The sequence below is a fragment of the Pomacea canaliculata genome, linkage group LG7 (assembly GCF_003073045.1).
Source record: "Pomacea canaliculata isolate SZHN2017 linkage group LG7, ASM307304v1, whole genome shotgun sequence".
Classification (NCBI taxonomy): domain Eukaryota; kingdom Metazoa; phylum Mollusca; class Gastropoda; order Architaenioglossa; family Ampullariidae; genus Pomacea; species Pomacea canaliculata.
Window position 1 is genome coordinate 6,545,608 of NC_037596.1, and position 20,556 is coordinate 6,566,163.

Below are 20,556 nucleotides of genomic sequence, written 5' to 3' on the forward strand. Positions count from 1 at the left end.
TGTTTATGCCCATTGAGAAACTTTCACAGCAGGATGATAGCAAGTGCCTCATACTATCAACTACACTACAGGACGATGGCAAGTGTCCATGCTATCAAATACAGGGTGAGTGGCGAGTGGCTTATTCTATCATCCACAGAACAACTAAATGAAAAATGTAGATGGGACGAACCGAAACGGGAATCGCTGGCAGTTAAAAATATCTGGAAACTTCCTACACTAGCACAAATGGGGTTTAACAGTTCAAAAAATAAGATCTACCTTTATCATATCTTCAAAAATATAGTGACTCATAAAACACAAAATACAAAATATTTTCATTAATTCTTTTCAGGAAATCACTCTGTCTGCCGACATAAAACATTACCACAGGCTATTAAAACACAAACTCACTTCACCCAAATGATTTACGATGGTACTCAGCTCTCTCAGTTATTAAAAATATGTACCTATCCACGTGACACTAACAATAGAAGAACAGTATAACATCAGCTCAAAAACACACATATATGGACACTCCAGAAGGGCTCCAGTCATTCATGTGTGTCCTAGCTAGGAGTCCATTTACATCAGGATTACAGCTGGGATAAATCACATGGCAATGACACACACACACTACAGACAACAGTACATTTACACACATTCAAAGACACACAGATGTTCACACACAAATATTATATAAAGGTACTCCTACTGGACTATATTATAGAAATATTATATAAAGGCTCACAAGTACAAACTTTATATTGAGGCTTACTCTGACTACCATCTTAACTTTTCCAGATCAAATTTAGCAAGGCACTCATTCACGATAATGTATCAACTTTGCTGGCATTTAAAAAAGTTGTTCATAAAAAGTAAAAAAAAAAGCAAAGAAAAGGAGAGAACAAAGAAAACAATGAAGGAAGGAAAGAAAGATATTAATAAAACCGGATGAAAAGAAAGACAAAGAAAGGAGGGAAAGAAAGAAAAAAATATTTCTACTAGAACCTTCAATTTATTAACCAGCTTTTAAAAATCACACCAAGATAACAAGACATATTACCGCGGTGCTAGAGTTTGTAAGAGTTGGCCAGACATTATTAAGGTCAGCGGCTGGTCTCTTGTGATGCTAAGCTACGGAGGAAAAGTCTGAGTCCAGGATCCGCCAGAGACATGGTCTCTAACTTCAGTCCATTTCTTTGGCGACAAAAGTTATTTTTCCTAGCAGGTGGAATTGTTTCCCGCTGAATTCATCAACCGATCATCCGTCTAATTATTTTACCAATTAGCTGAATTCCGGGTGCAAGCTGCTTGTGAGTGGGTGTAGCTTCACTCAATCACCAAATACAGATTTCTAGTAGTTCGTAACTTTTCTCTTGGAAAGATTGTAGAAATTATTCATACCCCATGACTTCGATGTAAATTTATTTCTGACTTCGGTAAAACGTTCTCGAATATTTGTTGGTACGGGTACCAGTGATCATGAGATTTGTGGGGCTTTCCAAACCAGCATAACACTGCTCGGTAATAAATGATATTGTGTTGTCAATAGTGAAACGTCTCCCGAATAATAATACAAAAATGTTGCCACCACAGGTCGTCTTTAAAGAATAATCTTGTCAGCTTTGTGATATGAAGGAAGCCTAATGTGGAAAGAACCAGCTTTAAAAGTAATGCGCCATCTACCCACCATTGAATCATTAAACGTGCACTGAAAAGTACATCTCTTCCACAAGCAGTACTCCTTATAGTAGTCAACAGCTGTGGTTATAGTCAATGGACTTCCTCCTATGCAGATTTATGACACTCCCCATCCTTGCTGTTTGTGACTTGCTTCCCCTTTCTTTTATGTTTGTCTTTTTATATTACTATTGTTGTTGTTGTTGTTGTTGTTGTTGCTGCTGCTGTTGCTGTTGCTGCTGATGCATGTAATGGAACGAAAACTTTCGCTGGCAAAAACAAGGGATAACTACAATTACATTGGTGATGTAGTAAAAAGCAATTAAAGAATAATTTCTTGGATTGTTTCTTATGCTTTTATGTGTTCTTTCGTGCAACTTGTCGACTTTCGGAGGCCTGACAACAAAAAGTCAGCTAAAGTCTCTTTAGAAAATGAGGACTTAAATCAAATCTTTTGTTTAAACTTCCTATTGTCAGATAACACTACTACTCTTAAAAAATAAAGATCGTCCTCTAACCTGTTCATGTCGTCGGGTATAGGGTGGTAGTGGTGTGTTAGAGACTACTATTATATGGTTCAGAAGTACTGGGATAAAACATTCTCTCCCAGTAAAACTGTTACACATCTCAGCACTGATAAAGCCGCTGACTTTTAGTATTTAGACGCCAAACTTTATGGTCTACAGGTCACCTAAGTCACCAAACTCATTTCTCTATCTCTGGTGCTTGCATACACTAGGACAGAACTATATATATATAAATAGCAGCAACCCCCCCCTCCCCCCCAAAAAAAAAGTAAAAGAATTACTGTACATCAACAGAAGCCACTGAATTTGTGAGTAGACATCAACACCAGGCTCTGGTCTTGTATGTAAGCATGGCCATTGGGGACTGGTCTTGCATGTAAACATCAGTAGCAGACACTATGTGAGAACAACAACAAGCCCCGTCTCGTGTGTTAAACATCAACAGTAAGCACAAATCTTGTGTGCAGATATTTCAGTGTAAAGTGCAGTTGGAAATTAATCAGCGGATGTTTCCCGGGTGGGGTCCGCCTTTGTTCAGCAGGGTGCCTTTTCAGAGTGCAGTTTTGTTTTCACGCTCAGTAATGAGAGGGCACCTCAGGTATTGTGAGCTCCTTTTCTGTCAGCTTAACATGATTTTTGCCTGGAGTGAGCCAAGTCACTTTCCTACCTTGTCATTTATATTTTTGTATTTGGTTATCTTGCATCCTATATGCTGATATTAGGTGTTGTCTTAACGAACGACTGTCCGTGGCCCTACAGACCTGTGTTGAGAAAGCTGCAACATTTTTGTTTTTCTGTTTCCTCTCCTTAGTGTGACGAGGAGGTGACAACCACTTACTCACCTTACGCTCCAGAATTTTGGAATTTTTGGGGGCTAAATGATAAAATTATCTTTTTGAAATTAAAATGACAAGATATCTAGCTATTTTTGATAATGATTGCCTCTGTTAACGTTAGCCTCTATAGAGAAAAAAAATGTCACAGCAAATCATAACTGTAGCTAAGACACCTGCTGTTATCAAGTGAAAAAGAGCGATTAAAAGGGCAATAAGTTTTACAGTTTCGCATTTTCTACGAACTGATCTGACATATATTGTAGTATAGGCTATAGTATGATTTCAGTAGATACTTTTTGTATTATTTAATATATTTTGTCTCTATTTTCTGCATTCTAAGATCTTTAAATACAGAAATAGAAAGAAAATAATATACTAAATAACACGTAGAGTAACAATTGGAATTTCCTTCACATGTCCATGTAAGTCAGGCACTTAGGTATTTTGTGTTTCTAGCAGCAGTAATAACCCTACAAAAATGCATCTGTGGTATAATCATCCTTACACTCCTTACCAGCGCCTGGAGTCTTATTATTGTTTGTTGCCTTCGATGCCTTTGCCGTCTGACATGACCTGGTATTTGTACATGTTCGGTCAAATTTTGTAATTGAGAAAACACAACTGACTTCTACACTTAGGGACAGAAATTATACACTGAATGCTACTATCTCTGGGGTCGAGCGACCTCACAATTCAACATATTAAACGTAGCCTCTTGGAGTCAGATGTCTTCCTGGGCCATATGCTCCATGATATCCATAAACTAAACAATTCACAAAACAAAATAACACAAAAACTCTTCATGGCATCAGCCACTCCCATCAGTCCGTGGCCTTGGCCAGACCCAAACACTCCAGGCCCTTACCCGGCCCTTCACTCTATGGCAGAAGTGAACGTCTCTACAGGTACAGTGCGCTTCGCACACAAATCGAATCGGGTAGTTTCACAAAACACATCACGCTGTTCGTAATAAGGGAAGAAACTCTTGACATCTTCAAGGATTGTGTTACCATGAATTATCTCCCTTATGGAGGCAAACTCGAAGCAATCAGGTATTTTAAATCTGTTGTAGGCATAAAGTAGGAATAGAATCGGCTGTTGAACAGCCATGTTTAAGACGGTTGATGGTTACTCGATTTGACGTTACTCAATTGAACATGAATTTTTACGGCCGAAAATAACAGTGCAATGATGAATAAAATTTAGAATATTCTAATAAGATATTTTATTGTTTGACACTTTATATGTTTAGAAGTACAGTGATACCTCGGTTCTCGAACATAATTCGTTCCGGGAGGACGGTCGAGAACCAAATTGTTCGAGAACCGAAGCAATGAAACCCAAAGGAAATAATGGAAACTGGATTAATTCGTTCCAAGCCCCAGAAAATGCCTATTTACTGGCCTAATTTGTATATAATATGTAGAAAAACATGAGTCTCAACAAGAAATAAGAAATAAAAGTGTATTTATTAAAACCCCCCCAAAAATGCATTGTACAGTACAGTAAATTGTGTTTCATTTACTGTACCTGTACCAAACTTTATGGCAGGAGGGAATGAATGTGGAGGGAGGAGGGAAGGGGGATGGTTATTGTCACTGATGACGCAAGCAAGGCACGCTGGGCCGAATGAACGCCATTCGGCTCAACTCGGCTCATCTCGGACGTTTGGATGTTCGAGTTCCAAATATTTGTTCGAATTCCAAGACAAAATTTTCTCGAATTTCCTGGTCGAATACCGATTTGGTCGAAAGTCAAGGCGTTCGAGAACCGAGGTATCACTGTATTGTATAAATAATAATAATTGTTTTTAAATTTTGCTTTGCAAACTACTTTCGTGACTATCTTTCTTTTGAATTTAGTACAAGGAAACAAAAACTCTATTACATACATGTCACATCACTTATATATATATATTCTTTAAAACAATGTCCCAATGATATTTACGAAGGTAAAAGGATAAGCAAACGTTTCGTCCATTTACATCTAGCCCTCAATCTAAGAAAAGTACTGAAAAACTACAAAACAAAGGCACTAAAATAAAACAAAGAAAGGCTTAAGTCAGTGTGTTTTATTGCAAATTTAAAACATTCAATTGTGGATAGGTGGCGGATATGGAAGGGGAGAGAGTTCCATTGTTTTGCTGCACAATAACTAAATATCGTGTGACCATATATTTTTGTTCTGGTAACATGAATAGTTAGGATATGTTCATTAGACGAAGAGCACGGTTGTCTGGCTGGAACGTAGAGGAAGAGAAGTTCAGAGAAATACGACACGGACAGTTTGTACTGGATGTCAGAACGGATGGGAAGCCAGTGTAGAAAACGAAGGAGAGGGGTGGCGTGGTCCCGTTTCCTGCTCTAAGCACCAGACGTGCTGCAGAGTTCTCCATGAGGGGCAGCAAGGAGTTGCAGTAATCAAATCGAGAAAGAACAAACACATGGACAAGAGTGTTGATAACTCGTGTGTAGAGAATGTGAAGGATGGCGCAGATCTTACGGAGCTCATATTAGACAGACTGGCAGTCAGCTGTCACTTGTTTATCATAATAGGCAGACTGACAGACAGCTGTCATTGTTTATCGAGTCATGTCAGCAGTGACAGTGAATCCCAGATTCGTAGCGGACGACGTAAAGGCGATGTTGGTTGTGGCCACCTTGATGTGTTCGGGCAGACTGTTGCTTTCGTCTTCTCTAGCACAGGAGGGCTTAGGTGGTTTATCTTGCCATGATATATAGCCTTAGTTGCTGGCATGGCATAAAACACCAAAAAACAAACAAATCACCGTTGAGCTCATGTTTGTTTGTCCCCATCCAGTCCTTGACGTCACCAATGCAGGGTGCGGTAGTGCAAATAGCAGAGTGAGACTCACCCGGCGGAGTGAAGTAGACAGTTGCACACCCAGGGTGCGGAGTGTTTGGAGGAGGAGAGTGGTCGATATGTCGAACTTGAGTTAGCTGTGAAGCTGGGTAGGCAGTGGGCAGTGGTGTTTGCCATGCTAAGTCCAGCCATTCCATTGCAGATGTCAAACAGCTTCTTGGAGGATGTGCAATTAATTATCTCGGACTGAAGATAAGTTGTTCTGGCTTTATTGCGTTTTGCAAGGAGTGGCTTTGCAGCGTTACAGATGTAGGTGGTGAGTCCAGTCTTTAGCCAAGCACGTTCAGTTTGATGCCACAGTGTTCGACACCAAGGTGCTCACTTTGACTAGCACACTCAGTGGAGACACTAAGACATGATCATCAATAACTTTACGCAAAACACAGTCCAGTTGATCTGCATTGAGCTTTGAATGCCAGCATACCAATATTGTGTGAAGAACGAGTGGGTCTCCAATGTGGCACCGATTGTGGGCAGTTGCGATCGTTCGATCAGCATCCGGTAGTCGTCAGATGAGAGATCTTGAGAAAGATCAGCTGGCTGAATCATTCATAATTGGTCACCAATAATTACTTCCCATATTTGTATGATTTACATGTTATATCATTTATGAAAAGTGAAATATCATAATTCTTGTAACTGAAGATAGTCACGTAAATAGTATAGTTTATTATGAAGTGCATACAGTCATTAAAAGCTACAAAACATTTTCTTTATAAGAGTGAGGAGAAAATAAATGTATGCCGTTCATGTTTTGATTTTCTACCTGTCGATTGACAGGCCCGAGATTTTAAAAGAAGATTTTATCAATTAATTACACGAATTTGTTGCTAAATTCATCTCCTCTTTGCTGTTCCTAGTGACCTTACGATATTGCCAGCGCCCCTTGCATTTCTGCTTGACTCCTAACACTTGACAACCCTTCAACATGCACTGCAGCATTGTATTTATACCTTGGGGACAAGCAATGGCTTACTGTTATCGTTTACAACAGGGCCTCTCACAGGGCGTGAGAGGTCATCGATAAGACCGTCTTTTGCAGCTTGTGAGATGAGAATAGCTTTACCGACATCATAGTGTAGTTTTCGGTCTAGTCCATGATGCTGTATAGTTTACTGAAGTAATACTGTATATTCGCCAAGACTCTACCGAAGAAAACTATATATTTGGTACAGATTAATTGACACCATACTATATTACTCGAGTTTTTGTTTTCTAAAGTAAGTGTAACGTGTACAGTTGTTTGATTGTCTTGTCTTCAATGGATGTTTTTTTCCCCCAGGACACAGCGGGTCACATGACCAGCCGATGTTGTAGGAAGGATGTGCGCATATTTGTAGCATCAGATGTTAAGTTATAAAACCCTGACATGAAGCTGCGTGCATACAGGAATGGCCACTCTTCATCAAAGAAAATGGCTGACTAAAGGATCAACAGAGTTAACGTTTCTTTCTTTCTTTGTTCTTGTTGTCGGCTTCCGAAAATGGTTTTTTTGAAGCTGAAATTTACAGGTAAGTTTTATATCGCGGTAACGATTCGCGGTTGAAACTATTTGTTCAATGCGTGTTCAATGAGTGGGTAGAATAGCGGCACGTTCTGGGAAAGCCACGTGAAGTGTGACGTAAGCCCACATATTACATCACATCGTGACGCAGTAAGTATTGTAGATTTTCGTGTGGACATTGAATTTTAATCTTGGAGAGAGCAGAGTGGTGCGATGTGATGTGATCGAGTACTATTAAATGCAGAAAGGAATTACAATTCTGTAGTTAGTCGGTGTCTCCTTAACTGATATCTGAAAAAAAAAAAAAAACGCAAACCATTGATGTTGGTCTTGAAACTCTTCTTGGCTCCTACCCACCAGCAGTGATGATTTCCTAGAAAGCTCTCCCTATCTGCCCAGCAGAGAAAGGACCGCAATGTTTAGAGAAAGTAAATGGCTGAGAAACGACTGGGGTACGCATTTCTGTTTGTTATTCCGTACAGTCTCTTGGCCATTGGACTTGAACTTTGTTTCTTTCCTTAGACCCGAGCAAAGGACTAGTAGACTTGCAACATACGAATAAAAAATTCCCTGATAAAATGGATGAAGGACTGCGACCAGACTGCCCGACAAACTGGCAAATCAACAAAGCAACAGGTAGACTGGTCTACTCACTGTATTAACCTGTAAGGTAATCCTGGCGATAAATAAATCAGACCTAGCTACAGGTATGGACTAAGCTCGTTGTCCCCAAGTAGAGTGGCGTGCTGTTCTGCCCAACGTGTTGCGGGGAAGAACAGGTATGAGACAGCTCCTGGGATTTGAAGACCATTTGACACTCAGCATAGCACAGCTAACAAAATGCCTTCCTGGACTTTAGGATTGCGACATCATGTGCCCACATTTTATTGAAATCAACAGTGATAATAAGTATATTGCTATATGGATATTTATCAACATTTCCAGGACGAAGTACTAGTGTCAGTTGTCGTTAACATTCTGTCTACTGGAAGCATTTCTAAATGGAAGTAATCTAGTGATTGTATGAAAAAGTGACAACTGCTTTTGAGGTCTGGGCTTGCGATTAGTAGCTGGCAACAGCCGATAAAATATTGTGTCTTGACGGTGGGGGCCACGGAGGGGTGTGCGATAAGCTCAACAACACTTGAGAAACGCGAGGGGAGAAAATCAAGAACTTTAGAAGGAAAGATACATTTCTTTCCTTGAAAGCTTTTTTGTCAAACCACAAAGACTGCTGTGGCTGTTATAGTAAATTATGTGTTTGATAGTAACTAGTTTTTATGGGTTTGCAACTCGTGTCTGGGGTGCAAACTCCTGTATTTGTATGAGTAACCTCAATAAATCTGAAAAGAGTTTTAAATGGCTCAAACAGTAACACGTGATTTTGAACTTGAGGCCACAGCTGTAATGTTCATGCTTACACAACATCTTACAGACGTTATCATGTTGAAAGGTGTAAGGGAAATGTTTTTGAGTTGACATGAAAACAAAAAGTGTATATACATCTGTATATCTATCAGATGCAACTTTGTCATACTAAAATCTCCGAAGTTTGGAAATGACATGGAATATCAAGAACTTATTTTGTAACAATCCATTTCTCGTGGGATTTCAAATACTAAAATGAAAGCTTAACGAGCTGGCATGCAGCTAATGTACCATATGTCTTTGTGAACATGTTAAAACACACACACACACAGACACACAGACACACAGACACACCAAACCACACACACATCTCCTCCGAAACGAAACAGCAAAGCGCATATACGAAACGAAATAACATAAAGACCCTTCACAAAGAAATAAAAAAAGTGCAGTTTTGCACTGAAAACTACTGGATTTACCTGCTACCTGGAGATACAGCACCACACCAGCTAAGCTATTTGAAGTACATGTACTACAGTTTTATTGTCACCAAAAGACGGTGTGTGCTAAGTGGAGGATGGCTGTCCGCCAAAATGCTGCGATAACAGTGGAGTGGTGGCTGCTACCTGTTGGCGGTTACCTGTTGGCTGCCAGCTCTCCACGGCAACATTCCCACCGCCCTGCCTATCAGTAAATATTATTCAGCTGTAAGCAGCCAGGTCTTACTCACTACCAGGCTTTTGTAGCCGAAGTCTTACAAAAGGTAAGGCATTTGAAGGGATTATGTAGAATTTCGAATAAACATCTTAACTGTTCTTTATTATACAGTTCTCTTAAATTATTCTCAGCCTTCTTAAACTATAAAAGCTACATACACGGCGATGAAAAGGATTTATTTGAATTATTCTTAACTGATCAAATCTCAGAACTTACTGAGGTAGATATTGTCTCTGACATGTTACTATCCGATTTTGCAGTATACAATAAATGACAACCGCCAGTGACACCAGTAATACTACAATGTTCTCCTCAACAGACTCATACAGGCAAAGATAATCCAGCATGCTGTAATATTGCATTCAATGATTTATTTGTCTGTGTTCTTCTTTCCCCCGCCTTTTTTCAAGTTAATAACATGTGGTGATTTGTCGAATTATTAATTAGTTTTTGTTTCTGAAAGGGAAACCTCCGTTGACGAGCCTTTTTGTGTGAAGAACGCACCATGGGCTGCATAACATCGTGTGGAAGAATTGTCTTGATTTTAATCAACTTGGTGATCCTGGTATGAGTTTTTTTATTGGTTTGTAAAATAAATGAAAATACAGTTTGGTTTCTCAGTCTTTACATTCCATCAATCAGGTTTTTGTTTGTATATAGACGGCCACATTCGCATATAGTAGATGTATCTCTTGCGACCAAAATTCAGCTTGTATTTAGTATGTAGTAAATGCATCTCTGTATTTAGCAGTACCGGAGTTCTCACCTATTCTTTTTGTTATTATTTTCCTTATATCTACTTTGTAGATGTATTTGTATGACAGTTTATTCCTCGAACGTTCTATATTTCCCTTTTTTACTATACCCTTCCTATGTCGGATGCCAGAATTGAATTTACTGTGCACCTGCCTCCAATAATTTATGAGGCACTTAAGTTATTTGAAACATGAAAATTGTCCTTCCATCACCAGAATTTGAATTCAATCGTGTAACTTACTTCCTTCAAACTGCGGTGGTTAAACCCCTTCCTAAGAAGCTTATCTGGATGTAAATGAGTTGAAAATTACCCTCCCGATTTAAATTTGCCATTTTCTCTAAAAGGAAAAGCTGCCATGAAATAAATGTTCCTCAGTCTACTCATTATCCAATATATAGAAACTGTCTTGGAAAGGTCATCGAATACATTTTGTGTTGACTGGATAAGTGTTAGGTGACAATAATCACCTTGTTAGACAAGCACTCCAACTTTGACATGACTGATTAATCTTGTTTAGCTGTCCCACTTCTGTTAATGCTATTCCTGGTGCTGCCCTTGAGTGGTTTGAGTGTTACTTTTTGGCTAAGATCCAGGCTCTTAGTTGGACAACTCTTACTAGTAGCACCTTTGACCTTTGGGGTCTTTCGGGGTATTGGAGCCAATTTTATTTATTTTATACACAAAGCCGTTATCTTTGTTCAGACGTATGCCGTTACTGGGCACTCAGGAGGAGGGTTATGTAGAAGCTATGTTATGCTCGAGGGCTATGCTAGAAGCCCAGCATGTAGAAAACACGATGCCACAGAAACGCTAACAAAAACACAGAAAGACATCAAACCTTTGGTGATGAGGACTAAGGCAGTAATGCCTTGTATAAAGAGTAGAGACAAAATCAAGAAGAAAGTCCCTGGATGGAGTCTTTGATTAACTAAGCCAAAATAAGTGACAACGGCAACCTGCAGCATTCGGATAATGTGTGAAACTGTAAGATAAGCACATATATACATATATACAACACAGCTTTATTCATCCCCAGGGGGATAGTGCTCAAGATAATACATACAATTACATATACTGATGCAAAAGAAATAATACAGATATACATGTTGAAATAGTCTCTCTCGCACACACACACACATTCCTAACAACAGCAGATACAGTGGGTGACCCCAGGCCACCTCAGGCCAGTACAAGATGACGGCCAGTAGAGTTTATCCAGTGGCAGGTGGAATGAATGAGTTGCTCCGACGATTGGTTCTGTATACAGGCATCACGTACCTACAGCCAGACGGCAAGAGTGAAAACTCACATGTCTACATAAGATTTCTTTGCTGTATTCAGTCCCACTTGAGCAACCTAACCCTCTTTGTTTTACGGTCAGAGTGTCACACAAGCGTTCTAGTATAGGTGCAAACGGTTCAAGTGACTCAAAGAAGGCTTGAAGGACTTCCTTTTTAGAATAAAAGCTGTAAACGATTTCTCGATACAGCAACAATGAATCTACAGCCAACATGCAGAAAAAATCTGTAATGATATAGTATTGAAAAAAATAAAATCTACTGAGAAAAAGTGCGGTTAAGTGGGACCATTATTACTTAACAGAAAACTATTTTCAAAGAAAGCGAATTTCCAGATCGCGCGCGGTCTTTCTGGACCCGATTCCTCGAGTAAATCGCGAGTCACACTTGAAGGGATGTATGTAATCAATCTATATAACATTGCATAACCACTGATTATCATAATTTAACGTGCTTCGAAGTAATTAGCAGCAATGTATTGAAACAAGAATTTTAACTTTGTATTATAAGATAGCCTTCGTTCTGTAAACGAAATCAGGCAAAAAAAAAGTTGATCATTGCCTGTACATTGACTTTGTCCAATGCTGGTACATCGTGAGTATAACTTGCCCATTGTCTCTATTTCCACAGCTGGTATCACTTGCCCTCGTCGTTTTGGGAGTTTTAATGAAATTTTTCCCCGGTAGCATCGTGGAGACACTTCTTGCAAAGGTAGAAATACCATCATCTTCAGCTCAAGACTTCGGAAGCATTCCCAGTGTGGGAAAAATTATCAACTTTCCATTCTTCGCTGACCTTGGCGTGGCCTTGCTCATCTTCGGTTGCATTCTGTTTGTCATCTCCTTCTGCGCCTGCTGTGGAGCGTGTGGAAAGTGGCGCCCTCTTCTGCTTGTGGTGAGAACAAGTTTTGTGTACAGAAACAGGCAATATCTATCTATCTGTCTGTCTATCAATCAAACTATCTATTGCAAATAAGTATATCAATATTTTTGTAAGAGTTAAGGTCTACATAGAAGATAACGAGAGCGTGACCATCTCCCTTCACAAGTGTCAATCAGTCGTTGCATGGTGATAATCCTGAATAGCTGTAAATATAACTGGTGAATATTATCTGGGATTTCATTAAGCATAAGGTTGGTGCTGGCCATGAGTAACGTGTTACAGTTAGCTATTACACACCTTTCACTCCTGCTGGCATTACGAGGTGTAGTCCTTTGTGTACAGCATTACATGTTCATTAAGTTACACAAGAGGCTTTGGTGTCAAGACGTACGCACATCTTTCTTACTATTATTATGAGGACGAGGTCATAAGTTTTGATCCGTATCTTAAACTGTTATTAGTGTGGCGAATTAAAAGGAATGACTTTCTTTATCTCCTTATTTATTTAGAGAAATGAATGCTTTTATTTTGGCACAAAACCAGTATTTCACTAATGGCAAAACAAAGTTTTCACATGAGAAAAAAAATAATCTTTCTGTTTTAGTCTAAAACATCATTCACGCCAAATATTCCAATTGTTTTTGGTTTTGTTTCCAGTTTATCATTGCTATGATAGTTCTGATCCTTGGACAGGCTGTGGTGGGTGGCCTCTTCCTGGCTAAGGACTCAATAGTAAGTGAAGAGCACGTCCTGAAAAATGAAATAAAGAGGATTGAAAAATATTCTGTAGAATCTGGTTCGGCTTGCGATTTTTAAGTTGTGTGATGAAGATGTACAGTAAGTGTCCCGAATAAAGTTGTTTTGTGACAATGAAGTCCCCATTGTATAGCTTTTGAAAGAAGAAATAAATTGTTCAGAACTTTCAAGGAAGTCTTCACTAAATATTTTATGTTTCTTATCAAAACATTTATCAATTATCAGCTATCGGTTTTCAGCTCCATGAAAAGATCAAGGAGACTTTTGGCGATGAAGTGACGAAAAACTACAAGGATGGTAATAGCAATGCGATTTCCATAGCAATGGACATTCTCAACTTACAGGTCAGTGAATAAAACATATTTTGTCTGACCTTTCCTATAATAATTTAATAATTATCCGTCGTCTTGTCCGGTGTTTACATTTCTGTTACCGCTGTATGGCTATATGCATGTATGGAATCGTATCTCCATCTGTCTGTCTGTCTGTCTGTATACATGCTATTTTCTGTATGTGCTGCTTATGTTTGATAGTAGGTGTTTGTTGGGTGTGTATCACGACTGTAAAGCTATTGATTAGGAATATACATATATAAATGGTAAAATAGTTTTTATTTTGAATTTGTCTATTCAATCTGGAAAGCTTGATTGCTGCGGCTTCAGAGGACCGAAGGATTTTGCACTGAATCCGAAAGTCAAAACCTGCTGTAGAAAGAAAATAATTAGCAGCCCCTCGGTTAAAAAATGTGTGACGGAGGATCTAAGCGACACTCAGACTTTCAACGATGTGGTAAGATTTTTTCTTTCAGGTATGAATATTTAGTCTGAAGAACTTTTGTAAATAACTTTATTAAAGTTGTACTACATCATGTGAGACTAATCAATATGAGAGGGTTGACAATCATTTCCTAAAGATTCTCTTTATAAAACTGATTGCAACCTTTCTAATGCTACTTTGTTGATTCCACAAAATGATTAAAAAAGGATAAAGTTCGACTTGTAGAAACTAGACAGTGTAACATGCAGTATTCAGGGATCGTGTTCCTTTTTCTGTACATTCTTTTTTCACAGCTCTAGTCTGGTTTCACAATGCAAGGACACTTTTCTCACATGCACTGACCTCATACTGCTCTACATAAATGAGTTATTTGAATATCCTTGTAATAAACCTAAAATAACATCTACAGGGCTGTTATGACAAGATCCAGGAGAAAATCCAGGACAAAATAGTGATGGCAGCTGTCATTCTGAGTGTGATCCTGTTGTTGCAGGTTATATCTCAGTTTACACTTTTTGTTCGTTCATTTTACAGAAAAATCAGTTCGTAAATCCATCTATTGCTGGTAATCTGGCAATTTTTTTGTTTCGTCGGAAGTTTTTGAATTATTCTCATAACCTCGTAATGCATTGACGATGACGATGACGAAGACGACGATGCTGTTGCTGATAATGACGATGATCCTCCGTGTTCTCTGTTGTCATCCTACGGCAGTTGCTGGAGGTCGTGTTCGCCATCCTCCTTGTTAAAGATGCTGGTCAAGTATCTCCAGTGTAAGCTGAGCGTAAACTGTAGAGAAGATCATCTAACGGTAGGAAAATGTCTGACGATATGAATTATTGTCACTGAAATGTGTGTAGATTTTAACTGCTTTCTAACTATACTTATTCAATATTTTACTAAAATTTGGGTTGAATCCAAATACGGCATTTTTTAAGTCACATGTTTTCATTCGTTCGTGCGTTCGATTTCTCGTCCTTTCTCTGTCGGCTATGTATGTGTGTATGTGTGAGAGAGAGGTCTGAGAATAATTTTCCCTCTGGGTTTTTTATTTCTTTTTTTTTTTTGTCTGTTACAGGAGAGATCAGTTTTGTGACGACTTCCATGAGTGAAATATTTAAATGCTATAATAATAATGATGATGATGATGATGATGATGATTTTATTTAAATAGTGATTCTACCCACCATTAAATGTTGGCTGAAAGCGCTTTACTAAAAAGAAAAAGCACACAAACATAATAATAATGGATGCTGGTCTCAAAAACAATCGCTGAAAAATAGCCGAATTCTAGTAGTAAAATCATCAGGTTAGTTTTATTATCGCTGAGAAATAGCCAGATTCTGTTCAAGAATATCCAGACTGAAATACTGGAGGCAACCATCAGCATGTTGGGGTAGTCGTAGACTCTTCACAAGCTCTGGCCTCCTACGACTATGGAGAGAGTTGTGGTGGCCATTACACACACCTGTCCGCTACCTGATATAGAAACATGGTTGCCTCCACACTACTAGGTATAACACAGAGAAAATTCCTAGATTTATACCGACTGTATATATAGTTCCAAATTCATGTTCTTTAATTATACATAGCCCAAGGTCTGTTCCCAAATTGTCATGGTGTCGAGCAAAAATGAGAAACGAGCGAACATTCCACTTAAATGCCGCAGAACCACACACACAAACACACAAACACACAAACACACAAACACATGCACGCACGAAATCACGGACCACTGCTGTGTTTAATTTATTTTCGAACAGTGTTAATCTGGAGAGCAACAGAGATTGTGAGCAAAAGCAAACCTGACACACACACATATATATATTTTGTATAGATTGAAAAAAGTTTCTTGATTACCTATTCCACTTGACAATTTGCATAACGTGTATATTGTTTGACTAAAGAGCTTCGTCCATCTACATAAATCCAGTATTTTCTATGTACTTACACCTGAACATCGTCAGCAGCGGGTACCTCATACAACAATATGTAAGCGATACTGGAAGACTCGGTGGATAATGGAGATAATGGTTGATTGCATAAACTATTGTAAAAATGTAAACCTGTAAACCTGTAAATCTGTAGGTGGAATGTTCCTCGGCTATGGGGCACACTACAGGGTCTCCACTACTGTAAAGTCTACTCTGCTATTTACTGCTCAGAATTAGAAACAAGCTTGAGAATTTGTTATCGCAACGAGATTCTGCTCATTCCTAGAGAAACTTCTTAAATTTTTATTATCTGTCTGCACATTCAAGTAGGTAATAAATTCTAAGAAATCTACTCAGTTCTGTTTATTCCATTCAATACTTTCGATACACACTTTTTCACCAATTTTTTAGAAACTTCTTCTATACCATATAAATAACATATAACCCATACTGGTCTCACTTAAACATTTTTATACAATAATGTGATACTTTGTCAATGTACTTTGTCCAAATCTTTGATCGGTATTGTTTGTACAACATTTTCTTTCTTTTATTTATTTATTTTCCCGATTTGATTCGTAGCTTATGTGAATAACGACTTTGCTATAAAATAAAATGATAAAAGACAAAATTTTGTAAATATATTTTATAACAGCCTTCTGATTTGCTTTTATTGTCTACTCCGCACAAATCAGTTTACTATATAACAACTATACAAATGTGTTTGTATTATACGATACATAACTGTTAATTATTAACACAAATAGATGTGATATTTATAAGTGAGTTTCGTAATTACTGGAATCAGGGTAAAAATAACATTCTTACATCTGAGATTAAACATGATGATTTACAATCTGATCGCGTTCGTTGTGTGATTGAGCACATATGTGTATCTGAGTGACCTGCTACTCACTGATGTGTTAGTGTGAATATCAAACACAATTTATGAGAATATGAGAAACATCTGACTAAATCTTTTTCAATCTGACGTTCAAGCTGTAAAAGAGTCCAGGTAAAGATTGGGAGAACATGTAATTGCCAAAGAATGGAAATAGAAAAGAAAGGACAGTAGAGATGCAGCATAGAATATAAGGGGTTAAATTCGGTAAAACGATGAGATAATATCGAATAAAAACACCAACCTCCCCCTCCCCACCCACAAAAAATCAACTTACTGATGCAGAGCTAGATAACTTTAACATAAATGTTGACGATGTCGCAGTTGCTGACTGACGGTTACATTGACTGGTTGACTTGGAAATGAACTTACAAACTAGTGGAGCAGCTTGAATATAATAATAATATGTGGTATGAAGTCATGATATACACAGACGTCTCCTATCATGACTGCTCAACATGCCAGTCAGCAACATTCCTCACCTTTACATGCCCCTGCAGATTTTTCAAACACTCTAATCGTATTTTAGGTACAGTTGCAGTTGACAGCTGCTTGAAGTGCCGGCTCTCAACTAAAGCATGTATTTACACTGTATACTTCACTGAAACTGTGTGTAAATGTGTCAGAAAAATTTGTGTTTTGTTTTATTAAAATGATGCTCACAAATGGTATTGTCTGCATTCACTGCAAGTGTAATATCACAACAACCTTGTGTATCAGGGGAAGTAACGAAGGGGAGTAAATGTGCGACTGTGGTGAGCAAACTTTGGTTGACATAACTGAGCAATGTGTAGATGACAAATGAAAACAACACAGCCGATAATTGCCATTGATTTAAAGGAAAAGACAATAAAGTTAGCATAAAAATAGGAAATTTATTATTATTTGATCTTAAATACAAACATAGCGGCCATCATCGGCACTTTTCTTCGTGTACTTCGGGTTTCTTCACTCTATGTGAGTAAACTAGTGGCGTGCGTGCGTGTGTGAGAGAGAGGTAGAGAGAGAGAAAGATATAGTCGAATAATGGCAAATAAACGTGTAAGGACATTTCATGCTTATTGACAATGCATATGATCGTGCAACTTCGTGTACCTTGAGCCAGCTTTCATTAGTGGGTAGGAAGGAATTGGTGTCTTACTTCGAGCCAGAAACTAAAGCTATGTCACAGCAAACCAGCCATCCCTGACACACGCAGAGAAGGAACAGCGTGCCCGAGACGAGATCTGAACCCAGGACAGCCAATCACTCATTGTATTGGTGACAGGCGCTAACTGTTATGCAGCCGGGCCGCCCTTTCGTTAGTGGGTAAGGAGCTCTGAATAAACATGAGACAGCAGTAACACTAGAAGCAGACGAGAATGCTTTCACTGCTTCTCTACTGCACGCATTGCTAGCTGCTCTTTTTTCTCTGTCACAGCCTGCAAGTGTGCTAACCAACAAAACCGCCTTTGAAAAAAACAAAAACAAAACAAAAAAGGGGAGAAAATAGACTATAAAGCAACAAAAAGCATTAAAATCAATCGAAAATTAACATATCAATAATCAGGTAAGTCAGATAAATAGAATAATCTATTAAAAAGGCAAAATTATTTAGAAAATTAAGAAAAAAAAATCTTTTCAATAAATATTTTCAAGAAATATTTAGGATTCCTTGCATTTACTTAGCAATACCAGACAGTAATTAACTCAAGAACTTTACAATATCATCGATTAAAGTAATGTTAGGTGTTTGAATGATTTTATCACAAAACCGGTAATTGGTTGTGGTCTTGGTGGTTTCTGCAGTACTCCAAGAGGAGAGCACCGTCATCAGCAGTCAGCGGCTTCGTGGCGACCGCCATATTCTGTTTATATTGAAGACACGACCACGTGACCTGTCTTGTCTCTCGCTTCATGCTGCTGCTGACGAAGACATCTTACCGTTGGAGAAGCAAGAACTTTCAGCAACACTTGATTCCCTGAAAGTCTATCACATGGGGTCTGAGTGGCAGACGTAGTCGAACTATGAGTTGTTTAATTTTCTTCTTAATGCTTTGCTTTATTTTACAAAGCCATTTCTTCACAATGTGAAATGAGACTTTAATAATATTGAATATTATACTGTGTTCTAATCGATTTCAACTGTTAACTCAACAGACAAGATAGCGATTTATTTGCAAGGGGCTTGATCACTCATTACTACACTATAAACTAGTGCACAGTGTTGCTGCCCCTGGTTGCATGAATGTTTATTTATTGTATCTTCCTTTCTCTTCCAACTTTGCATTTTTGGTATTTTATATTTTAGGAATTTTTTAAAATTATTTTTCTCAAACTGACCTCGACATTTCCAGCAGAAAAAGTAGCGCTCGAACTGTTATTACAATTTAAGGTGTTTGCTCAAGATGTAGGTCCCTGTATAGTGAACATTGATGGACATGCGATATACAACACTTGTTAGGAGCTCTTTCAAAATTTGAATCCCGAAGGCTGCAATAGGAATGAATCAAATAAGATTTAATTTTTATCTCTTTTGTTATCGCGAAAGCAGAAAAAGCGATGACAAACTTCAAACTTCACCGCCACCAATGCTAGCTCTCGGTTACATCACGGAGCAGGCCTGACGAGAGGGGGGGACAGGGGGGTCTGGTGTACCCGGGCCCGCGGCTGTCAAGGGGGCCCCGCCTTGGTCAGTGGATTTTTTTTTTCTTCTTCTCCTTTTCTTTTTCTTTTAAAGAAAGGTCTAAGGACAGAACACCCAAGCATTACACATGCAGAAGTTGAGTTTGAGTGTAGATATTGAGATTCGAATTGTAAACATACATTATATACTGGGAAAATAATTTACGATTACAAGTACAAGGGGCCCGGAGAGGTCTGTCCCGGGGCCCGGGTGGCTCTCGGCGGCCCTGCTTACAGTCTAAAATAACAGGCTGACAGTTGGCTCTCCATGGAATACTGTACTTCTTGGAAGTAAAATCTAGTGTAACATCGTCTTCAGTGTCATTTACATGAGCAGTCTCTTTTCTTCCATGCAGCTACTGTAGAATAGTGCACAAAGGAACTAACACCCATCAAGGTAGATAATATAGGGATAATCTATCATCCCAGGAATATTACTGTTTACAGGAAGACGAATAAAAGTACAGTATTATTGCAGGGTCAGAAAATGAACACGAAGCTGAAGTGTCCTGCTCCATTGGGATTTCTGGTCTGTTTTCTTATTTTCCACGTGGTGCAAGGTGTGACCTCAGGCAATGTGACTGGTACTGAGTGCACTGTACAGGAGTCGTAAGTATCCAGATGTGTTTTATTGTCAGCATTTCAAACGCACGTGGCCTAATGAAAGCTCTTGTCAAATTTCGTGATAAATTTGATATTTAAAAAAAAAATCAGATTTCTTGCCTCCTTTCATTCTACTCGCTTCTGAAATATTTTTCTTGATATTTTAATACACAGTTTATGTCAAGGTTTACACATACATATCTCACGGCCGTTGCCCTAGCCTAAAGGTTTAGTCGAGTGCATGATAGTCAAACTGTAATATAATAAAGCAAATGGTATTTTGTGAAATGTGCCTTCGTGGGAAATAACATTTTTTTAGATTAGATGTCCCAGTCTGTTGTTTCTGTGTAACGGCTTCTTTAAACTCCCACCGAATACCTGGCGCACACAGGCACGTGAGTTGTGTCTAAGTATTTCTGTGTAACTGTTTTTCTAAACTCTCACCAGGTACCTGATGTACAAAACTGTTCTGACTCAGCACGCGCAC

At 38.6% G+C, this 20,556-nt stretch overlaps 1 protein-coding gene across 1 annotated transcript; it reads left to right on the plus strand.

Annotated features, from left to right (window-relative positions):
- Nucleotides 1-5,896: 5,896 nt before the first annotated feature.
- On the plus strand, nucleotides 5,897-16,762 carry LOC112569126 (tetraspanin-18-like). The gene is made up of 9 exons (XM_025246822.1): nucleotides 5,897-9,543; nucleotides 9,961-10,062; nucleotides 12,183-12,446; nucleotides 13,092-13,166; nucleotides 13,430-13,534; nucleotides 13,833-13,979; nucleotides 14,377-14,460; nucleotides 14,682-14,778; nucleotides 15,046-16,762. Exons 2-8 carry the CDS (start codon nucleotides 10,003-10,005, stop codon nucleotides 14,742-14,744), a joined length of 798 nt encoding a protein of 265 aa, XP_025102607.1. The 5' UTR covers nucleotides 5,897-9,543; nucleotides 9,961-10,002; the 3' UTR covers nucleotides 14,745-14,778; nucleotides 15,046-16,762.
- Nucleotides 16,763-20,556: the final 3,794 nt, after the last annotated feature.